This window comes from Thermobia domestica, chromosome 2 (assembly GCF_964235325.1).
Source record: "Thermobia domestica chromosome 2, izTheDome1.hap1.1, whole genome shotgun sequence".
Taxonomy (NCBI): Eukaryota; Metazoa; Arthropoda; class Insecta; order Zygentoma; family Lepismatidae; genus Thermobia; species Thermobia domestica.
In genome coordinates, this window is record NC_137455.1 from 138783074 (window position 1) to 138794323 (window position 11250).

The following is an 11250-nucleotide window of genomic DNA, read 5'->3' on the forward strand; positions in this document are numbered from 1 at the left end:
TCATCAAAGGTATGTGAAAAGGTATATAATAACTTTCTCTTCTTACCTGCGCTAACGTATAAAAGAGCCGACAAACAAGAAAATGTCATTAGCGCCTCGCAATCCATAGTCTGTAAAAGCTATTCGCAGCGAACCCGGCGGGCGGTCATACAAAGTGAGCAGGTACCTATAAAGGAAAAAAAACCTCGATTGGGACCAGACAGTAATGGCGCCAGTGGAAACATCTTACCTACGTTATAAAGTTCAATATCAAATTGATCGGAGTTTGATTAAAGATGAACTAAAGTGATAAGAGTTTGATATCAAAATCTAATTAAATTATAGAGGACAATGTTGTCTATTTTACACTCTAAAAAACAAAAATATGGGGAAATTCAGTCTTTTCGAAGTCTAATTTGGCAACACCGCACTATTAAAAGCCCGTGATACAGCGTGAAAAGCCTCGATAAGAATGATATCGCCTTAGGGAGGAGAGCTTATGTTTAACTCCTACTCTGCACTAGCACAAATACTGATCTCTCTTTGTTAACGGCAAGAATTAATTCAATTAGACATTATTACCAGTATTACCTGTATTAGACAGTATTAATCTAAAATGGTTGTTTTCTACAAATTCCAATAAATGGACTTCCATTTCTATCAATGATTTCGACTCGTCTCTTTTGACTCTACACTCTGGCCAAAATTGATGGCAACCCATCAAAGCAGTTTTAGAGATGTTGTATCTTCCGGACGGGTACAGGAACAGACAGAATAAATATGTATATAAAAAAAGGGTTTTACACAAACACCACTCCTGAAGAAATACACAATAAAGACAGTAGAAATAAACAAAAATTATTGACAAATTCTACAAAAACAATGGATTCGATTATTTCAACTATAATTGTACAAATAGTGATATAGTTTCAAAGTAGTAAAGCCTGTAACTTGAAGGGGCGCTCTAACGCTGAGCAACCATAACCACTAAATTGTATATATATATATATATATATATATATATATATATATATATATATATATATATATATATATATATATAGAGAGAGAGAGAGAGAGAGAGAGAGAGAGAGAAGTGGCGTTAGATATGCGCGAGGCCTAATGTCAAAAATTACCCCGCGGGGCCAGAGTACTGGTAAAAATCGCCGAGCACCGACATGCTACTTCTAAAGCCGATAAAGCAATAAGCAACTTCCCCAGATGCTTGACTTTAATTCCTGTACGTGTGTGTGTTTGTGTGTGTGATGTGCTTTAGTATCTACTACTTGGATGAAACATGCTCAGAACGCGGGGCCCTCTACGCGCGGGGCCTGGGGCGGTTGCCCCATTTGCCATCCCCAAATATATATAGGATATTTTCATCACAAATAACGTCATTGATCAAAGTAAATATGAATGACTGATATTATATTGCTTCAAATTACTACTAAATGTAATTAATGTTTGTTTTCTGAAGTGTTAAAATTAATGAAATATTACTCTAAGTTTTAAAAAACAATATTCTCTATATCTTAAATGCAAATTTGTGAAGAAAAAAATAAAATTTTTTCACTAGTTACCTTAGTAATCACAATGCAGAAAATGAGACAGAAACAGCAGAAGGTAAACGAAGACAGAAATTGCCATTTCCTGTGGAAACCACCAGACAAATTGATGAATAATGACCAGCGACCGATGACCTGAAATTTATCATCTTCAAGTTTCGTACAACCCTCCTCCTCCTCCTCCTGTTTGCTCAATGTTACGAAAGAATATCACTGAACAGAAGTTTCACTTTCAAATAGCCATAGAAGTTCACAGTGTTGCCAATCAGAAATTGTTACAATCGGCTGACTAAAAAACAATAAGAGTAACTAATTGCCAACATTAAGTATTTTCTCCCTATAAACAAATGTCTCTAATAGTGTTCCTTCTTATACACTAATAATAAACTTAAGATTAGAACATAAATTATACAAAATGCTATCATACCCTTTTTTTTTAGAATAAATACATGTTGTTATTTACAAAAGAATCTTTTTGGATAATTATGCACTTCTATTTTAATTTGTAGATTTTCTTTGATTAGAATTTCTAGTTATTTACGTGTTTTATATTGGATTATTAACTATATAATTTAATGGTCACTAAAACCTAAAGCCTCAAGCGCATTCATATTTGTTACTAACAACTTTTAAATTTTACATATTGTCTATTTTTCCAAAATATGAGCGAACATTAGATGATAACTCCGTTCTCCGTTTTGACTAAGCGGTTAGGGAACGCGCCAAGGGCGTGGGAAACACGGCATCGGTTTCCGGAGGAACTTATGTGGTAGGTCCATATTTCTTACAGCCTTGTTGCTGAAAGGAATTTTAAACTGAAAATTAAATCAAATCAAAAGATTATAATATCTTTTGTAAACCAAACGATAGTATTAGGAGATTCGGTAGAATTTTTAGACGGACTGGCAAAATCAACTTCCGTAGAGATCGCAAATCTTTATGCGAAATAGACAATTAATTATCATAAATAACCTAATAGTACTAGTATGCTTTTTATGCATATTGTAAAGTTCTGTTTGTACAGGTGTCGGTAGAGCATAGTTAGATCAAATTATGGTCCGTGTTAAGTCTTATATTATGTAGTAATATTTTTAAGAACTGGAAACACTGTTTTTACGAAATTTAGATTTCATTTGTTATTCAAGATGGAAAGTGTTGAAGAAAGACGGTGCATAAGGCACGAGGCACGAACATTTCTTCCATAATTAAGTTTGTTATTTAAGTGCAATGAACACAGTGAAGTTATTATATGTACTTTGTGGTTTATTTTAAGTGTTAGTTGAAAACCAGCGATTAGTAAGGTACAATAAAAACTAAAAACAAGTATTGGAAGTTTCCATTGTTAGAAGACAGTCCATTACCAGTAAAGTAAATGGCGCACATTTAAGAACATAAGCATAAACAGTTTTTTTTGGTCCTCCAGTGCCGAATGGAGGAAGTGTTGTGCCAAGAAAAATAATAAGTGAATCATTCAAACATTCATATTGACTATGTGTGTGTAAAGACAGTGAGTGTTACGAATCAGAAGCAAAATTGACCTAGTGGACTTATCACGTACGCGCCTACGCATTCAGCTGTGCATTGCAATCTGAAGAAAAACAAAGGCGCAATGTAGCAGTCACGTAGCTAAGTATATTTTTTTGTTTCTTTTACTTGTGTAAAGGTCTGTTGTTATAAGGACTTCAGGTAGATATATCACAAGCAATGGATTCAAATACTAATTCTCTTATAAAGGCAAGAGGCCTAGCTAAAGCTTCCCTTACAGGGCCCACACACGGTCCATGGTTTGCGCAAACATCATGTTTGTGCAAACATCGTGTTTGCGCAAACATTCGGCCACACACGATACAACTGTTTGCACAAACTTCAGTTCAATTTTGAGTTTAATCGCGTAAGCATATCCACTGAAGCAGCTTGTTTAGCGATAGTAATTGCTTGTGCTTTGGAAGCGGAAATACCCGCGAAACCAAGAAGAAAGAAGAGGGTGTGGATGAAAGAGTGGTTGATTATGACACATACATTGGCAACATTATTCACAATGTAAATGTACTATTCCAGCAAACTCAAGAATTTTGACTGTGCATCCTAGAAGTATATATAGCAACTAAATTACTTACATGTTAACTTTTCCAGTGAAAATGCTAAACACTTGTCTTCAACACTACTTTCACTATCATCTATGTCAGTTAATATTTCGTCTTTGTCTGAATCTGACTCTTGTAAATTTATTTTTATCGGTTCCAAAAACTGTAAGCACAAAAAATACTCGAGCTTGACTTCGTAGCACTTGAAAGAAAAAGAAAAAAAGGAGGACAGAAAATAAAACTTCTGCTGTACTCGGTATGCTTAAAGACATTGTCAACTATAATTTTGGAGAATAAACGAACTACCACGAAAGAAAGCAACGAGACACTTATGAATTCTACACTAGCCCCTTTCTTTCCTTCTCCGTTTTCATAACAAGTAGCACGTTTGTTCTTCGTGTAGGTGCCACGAAAGTAATCCATCTGATTCCTAAGCAACTCGATATGCTCGAGTTTGTTTTGGGTTACGATAATTTATGACACCATTCAGACGCCTGATGCTTTTGATTCCCTTATAGAGGAGAAAAGAGGGTGTTAAAAGTCACACATAATAATGCGGTGGAACGTGAAAGAAAAAAAGAAACAGGAAACATACTGCGTTCCTTCTGTCGAATAAGAAAGGGTCTATCTTGAAGTAAATTTCAAAACAAATTACAAACGTCCCATGCTTTATTCTTACGATGATGGCAAAGATTGCAAAGGTATGTAGCTACGGGGGAAAAGGGGGCTCTGTCTTTCCGAACTATTTCCAGCTCCAAAATGAGGTTCGTCTAGTATATGTTTAATAAACTTTTTTAACAGAATGCAAATGAAGGACTTTATAATAAAATATGAAATTTAAAAAAAAAATCAATCGTCATCAATACAGTTTCTATACCTAATTGAATCAACTAAAATTAATCATATGCTTTATATTCTCATTTCCCTAACTGGGTGCACTGTGAACTCACTACTATATTATTGCATAATAATATCGGAGTTAATATTTTTTCGTTTTTTTTTTCCTCTTTAGTATTTCAACCTACATAAACACAAAGTCAGATAAACAGACTGCTATAAACAGCATTTGTTTTCTTATGAATAGCTTATTGATTCATCTTTTAGACTCCGGTTTTTAACTTCAGTACTGTCACGATCCGTCTTTTGATAAGGAAGCATTGTGAAAATATAATAATGCGCATAGTATGTATGTATGTATGGTAAGTTAAAATGCTTTCATGTTGTGAAAGAGGTAATTTGTTCTGCTTTTAATATGTAAAAAGCTTGCCTCCCCCTGAAAGTAATGTTCTCCTAGAACAACTTGCTGGCTACACCCCTGATTATCCTGTAATAAAAGTTGTGAGTTCTATTTGCAAATCGAAACAAAATCCAATGGAAATTAGACGCGGGACTCAACGTTCGTTTTACTAATTGTTTTATATGGAAACCTTTCAAAGCGTCTATCATGACAACCAGTTGACATAGAAAGATGTAGTTTTCACGTATTTGTTCGTAATTCTTTTCTCTACTTGGTAAAGTGAGCAGTTAATGTGCTAGTACAATATTTCTAAGTAGCGCCTGTGATATTGTCAAGATTCGCAGTAGCGCGAGAAGACAGCGTGCACAACTGCTTGTCGCGAACTGTCAACACCGCTCAATGCCAATTGGACGCCGTGTGAAGCCAACACAAGGCCATGTCTTTTCTCATCTGAAATCTGCAATAACTTCTCATATGCCGCATTTTTCAAATTCCTGTTTTTATAATCTTCACTCTTTACCTTCCACAGTTCAGGTAAGTTTCGATAAAGGTCAATACATTCTCGCCAGAATTCTTGATTCCTATTCATTGACGCCATAGCGAAAGAAATAAGCGTCTGTACACTAGGCTTCCTACTCGGAAATAAAGCTCGTGTTTGCACAAACATGCCCATACACGGTCCACGTGTTTGCGCAAACATCATGTTCGTGTAAACAATTTTCGAACGAGTTCGATGTGGAAAATGTTTGCACAAACGTTTGCGCAAACAGTTCATACATCGCCACACACGGTCAAACTGTTTGCACAAACAGCCATGTTTGCGCAAACCATGGACCGTGAGTGGGCCTCTTTACAAGAATGAAAACATTTGTTGAACAATTTGGAGCAGACGGTGATGTAATGCAAATTAAAGTTAGGTGTGCACGTTTACCCAATATATTCAAAGAATATGATGAAGTGCAAAAACAGCTTGAATTAAAGGACGGAAACGATGAATATACACAGGATAGGGAGTTGTTTGAAGTTACTTACTACGATACTCTTGCAAAAATGACGTCAATTGTTGAAACAGCTGAGAAGGCTAGTAGTAGCAATAGAAGTTCGTCAGGTGATTCAACCGCGAATACAGGGTGTCTAAAATTACCAGTCATAAAGCTGCCAACATTTAAAGGTCAAGTTATAGATTTCAGACATTTTCATGATACTTTCAGTAGTTTGGTTGTAAACAATCAAAGTTTAGATGATATTCAAAGATTTCATTATTTGTTGTCCTCATTATCAGGTGAAGCAAGCAAATTAGTTGAGAATATACCCGTGACAGGTGAAAATTTCAAACTTGCTTGGGAAATGATATGCAAAAGGTATAATAATCCAAAGCTAATAGCAACTGCTCATGTAAAGGCATTGTTTTCATTACCAACTGTCAGTAAAGATTCAGTGGCGGACTTAAGGACATTATTAAATCAAACTATAAGTAACGTAAATGCACTTAAGGCGTTACAGTTAGATACTCCTTTGGAGGATATATTGTTATCGCACCTAGTTTTGGAAAAGCTAGATGAACAAACACGTAAAGACTTTGAAAATCAAACAAATAGGGAACAGTTTGCTAGTTTAGAAGAACTTCATGTATTTTTAGAAAATAAATGCCAGGCCTTAGAATTGGTAAAATCTACGCAATCAAAGTCGCATTTCAGTAAATCCAATGTTGTCAAGGAAGTAAAAAATGCTAGTCAATCTTATGTAAGTACTAATGTTTTGTGTTCGTTCTGTCAACAAAGTCATGCGTTGCAAAAGTGTAATGAGTTTCAGAAATTAAGTGTATCCAAAAGATTAAGTTTTGCGAAACAGAACAAGCTTTGTTTTAATTGCTTGAAAGTTGTCAACCATGTAGCGAAAGATTGTTCGCTAAATGCATGCAAAATATGTAATCTCAAGCATCACACGTTATTGCATAGTGATTTTAAGAAATCAAAGCCTAATCATGCTGTAAGTGTTGAAAATGATTCTGTTACGGAACCTGTAGGTGAAAAGTCAATGTCTCAAGGACAGGAAGTTGTTAATACTAGTACTTATTGCTCTGTGAAGCCTAAAAGTAATGTGCGTGTTTTACTTTCAACTGCAGTTGTTCAAGTTAAAGATTGCAATGGTAAATTACATATGGTTAGGGCTTTGCTTGATAGTTGTTCCCAATCTCATTTTGCAACAGAATCTCTCATTCAAAGGTTAAAATTAAAGAAATATCCTATGAATGTTCCTGTACAAGGTATTAATAATGTAAGTTGCAACGTTAAATACGGAAGTAAGTTACAAGTATTCTCTGCTGTAAGTGATTTTAGTGTAGATGTTGAGTGTTTTGTATTGCCAAAAATAGCGGGAAATTTACCTGATGCTGATATTGACATTAAAGAATGGAACTTTCCACCGAATTTACAGTTAGCGGATCCTAATTTCAACAAGTCTGGTAAGATTGATTTGTTGTTAGGTGCTGGAATTTTCTTTAGTCTACTCAAAGCAGGACAACAGGTGCGTCCAGGAGCATTTCCAGTTCTCCAAAATACAGAGTTAGGATGGATAGTTTCAGGACAATATCAGACGCCAAAGCACAACAACTTCACGCCAGAACATCGAACATTCTTTTTGCACAACAACGATGATTTAAGCCATCAGCTGCAGAAGTTTTGGAAAATAGAAGATATTCAAGAAACTCCTCTATCCAAAGAAGAAAGGGAGTGCGAAGAACATTTTATCGCAAACACTAGAAGACATTCAACAGGACGCTTTATAGTGAGACTGCCATTCAAACAAGAAGTGACCCAGTTAGGTGATTCTTATAAGACAGCTGTTCAGCGTTTACAACAACTAGAAAAAAGGTTAAATAGATGCCCCAAGTTACGCACAGATTATGTGGCATTCCTTGAAGAGTATGAAGCTTTGGAACATATGAAGGAAGTGGAAGGCAACTCTAATATTACTCAAGGATATTACTTGCCTCATCATCCAGTTATTAAGGAAGCTAGTACTACTACGAAGACTAGAGTAGTATTTGATGCATCCGCATGCTCAACTAGTGGCATTTCACTGAACGATGTTCTCAAAGTTGGTCCAACTGTGCAAGACGATTTGCAGTCAATTATATTAAGATTTCGCACCTACCCTATAGCTTTTACTGCAGATATAGAGAAGATGTATCGACAGATTTTGATTGATGAGCGTGACTGTAAATTCCAGAAGATCTTGTGGAGAAGATCAGAAGAAGAACCCATTAAGGTATATGAATTAAAAACTGTCACATACGGAACAGCCTCAGCGCCTTTCCTTGCTACTCGCTGTCTCCAGCAATTAAGTGCAGAAGAAGCTTGTGAATATCCGAAGGCAGCACAAGTTCTGAAGAATGACTTCTATATTGACGATTGTATTTCAGGAGCTGAAAGTGTGGAGGAAGCTTTAAAGATAAAGGACGAATTAATACAAATGCTACAAAAGGGTGGTTTTTTGCTAAGAAAGTGGTGTTCCAACAGTACTGAGTTATTGGAATCCATCTCTGAAGAATTGAGAGAAACACAACTTCCATTACGCTTAGACGATAAGGGTCAAATCAAAACATTAGGATTACTTTGGCATCCAGCAACTGATCAACTTCAAGTGATGAATGGATTCACTCTAAATCAAAGGTCGAATAATAATTTAACAAAACGCAAGATGTTGGGTATTATTGCTTCAATCTTTGATCCGTTGGGAATTGTTAGTCCAATAACAATCGTATGTAAGATAATTCTTCAAGATCTGTGGCAAGCAGGATTGGAGTGGGATGAAACACTTCCTAAAGAACTACAGCAAAGATGCAAGACAGTACTTGAATTCATTCCTTCATTATCAGATATCAGTGTAGACAGAATGGTTCTTCAGTCGGGTACCTTGATAGACATTCAAGTTCACGCTTTCTCAGACGCTTCAGAAAAGGCTTATGGGACATGTGTGTATTTAAGATCCGTCAGCAAGGATGGTCAAGTTACTTCGAAGTTATTATGTGCTAAGTCCAAAGTGGCGCCCATAAAGAAGATTTCCCTGCCTCGCTTAGAGTTATGTGCGGCAGTGTTATCAGCAAAACTTGTCAAGAAAGTAACTAAGGCATTAAAACAACGAATATCCCAGGTGTATATGTGGACAGATTCTATGGTGGTCTTAGCATGGTTAAGAGCAAGTCCAAATAGATGGAAAACATTTGTTGGCAATCGAGTTGCTGAGGTACAAGAAGTGGGAGGGGAATGGAGACACGTCGCTTCAAGTGAAAATCCTGCAGATATTATATCAAGGGGAACAAGTCCTGACAAGTTAATACATAATAATTTGTGGTGGAACGGTCCTCAGTGGTTACAGTGTTCTTCACTTGATTGGCCTAAGACGGAGCCTGCCCCACTCAGAGAGATTCCTGAACAGAAGAAATTAAAATCAAGTTACTTAGTGACAACTCAAGATAATAGTATGATCGAAAAATTCTCTACTTTGAACAAACTTCAGAGAGTCTTGGCTTATTGCATGCGGTTTTTCAAGAATGCTAAAGTAGAAGCATCGAGAAGAAATGTAGACGCTCTTACTTTGGAAGAAATTGAAGAAGTTTTAATCAAACTAACACGAGAAGATTAGTTCAATTCAAAGATGGTAAAGGATCCAACAACAATTTCAACAGTTTTGGAGAAGATGGTATATGGAATATTTGTCACAACTACAAGGAAGAAATAAGTGGAAGAGAAGCTGTGCAAACATACAGCCAGGTCAATTGGTGGTTCTCAAAGAAGATAAGCTACCTCCTCTATCGTGGAAATTGGGAGTCATCACTGAAGTGCATTCTGGACCTGACGGTTTGGTTCGAGTGGCTACTGTTAGAACTTCCAATGGTTTATATAAACGCTCAATTAGAGGACTTTGTGTTTTACCAAATAATGATGAATCGTAATGTCATTCATGTTAAAGTATATTTATTTCCTGTTTTAGTCTATTTTATTTGTTGTTATGTAAAGTTTGTTTTCTTTTCTTTTTTTAAAAAAAGGTCTCTAGCCCTTTTTTGGCGGGCGGCATGTTAAGTCTTATATTATGTAGTAATATTTTTAAGAACTGGAAACACTGTTTTTACGAAATTTAGATTTCATTTGTTATTCAAGATGGAAAGTGTTGAAGAGAGACGGTGCATAAGGCACGAGGCACGAACATTTCTTCCATAATTAAGTTTGTTATTTAAGTGCAATGAACACAGTGAAGTTATTATATGTACTTTGTGGTTTATTTTAAGTGTTAGTTGAAAACCAGCGATTAGTAAGGTACAATAAAAACTAAAAACAAGTATTGGAAGTTTCCATTGTTAGAAGACAGTCCATTACCAGTAAAGTAAATGGCGCACATTTAAGAACATAAGCATAAACAGTCCGGAATCGTTTTCTCTACCAGATTTTATAACAAAATTCTACTACAATACAAAATAACTGAAAATTCTCTCATGTTTGGGTAAAAGTTGTGACCTGATGATCTCGGGAAGAATTCCCTACTAAGTAAGCTACGTGACTAGGAGTAGGAAAATCAATGCTCCACTGCAAGTAGAGAGGTGATAGAGTTCCGACAAAGCTCCACTGCAAGCTAGGCCAGTGTTGTGATAAGGACTCTCCCAATGCTCCATTGCAAGCAGAGAGAAAGGTAGATGGTTCCTACAAGGGCCCAGTGCAAACCACGAGGTAAAGCAAGCCAGAAGCTCCACTGCAAGTCAAGGAAGAGGATTTGACAAGTCGAAACTGTTGCCTGCCTCTAGGTTATATAAATGCCCCAGGTGAAGCGCTCTTGTTTCTCCGTCGTCACATGCCCAGTGTTGTCTCTGTCGTCTACAGCTATAGTACTCCTAACAAGACGCACATGGTTGATATTTATAAATATAAACACATATCGGGTGTTTGTAATCACAACCATGCGTGATATTACATTATGCAAGGTGCGTAAGGAGGTTGGTGAAGTTTAGTATCCTTTAATGAATAACTACACAAAACTTAGTTTATATTTCAACTTAAGTTTCGTTCTTCAATCTTGTACTAGCTGAAGTGCATGTTATACAAACTGGGAGGTTTGTGGAAAATATTTGTATCCTCTTCCTCCCATTTCCATAAAAGTGTAATAATAAAAGCTTATAAGATAATGCATTTTGACTGAAACTTTGAATACCCCTATCCTGTTAGGATTCACATTTAATGCACACTTAACCTAACTCACATAATGACAATCCAGGTTGAGATAGGCACTAACTTGCTTTAAAATTCATTTCGAACTGTTCAGCCGTTTTCTCGTAATCCAAGCTCAAACGGCAGACAATGTTGGTGTCAATGTGCCGAGAAATTGTAGAAAA

The 11250-nt window shown here is 36.2% G+C and overlaps 1 protein-coding gene across 1 annotated transcript; it reads left to right on the forward strand.

Moving 5' to 3' along the window:
- Positions 1-5723: 5723 nt before the first annotated feature.
- On the forward strand, positions 5724-9512 carry LOC145679190 (uncharacterized). The gene has a single exon (XM_081749778.1). The coding sequence runs from the start codon at positions 5724-5726 to the stop codon at positions 9510-9512; it is 3789 nt and encodes a 1262-aa protein (XP_081605904.1).
- Positions 9513-11250: the final 1738 nt, after the last annotated feature.

Excerpts from the sequence above, each read along its gene's own strand:
- LOC145679190 (XM_081749778.1), top strand. The coding sequence starts at position 5,724 with ATGAAAACATTTGTTGAACAATTTGGAGCAGACGGTGATGTAATGCAA.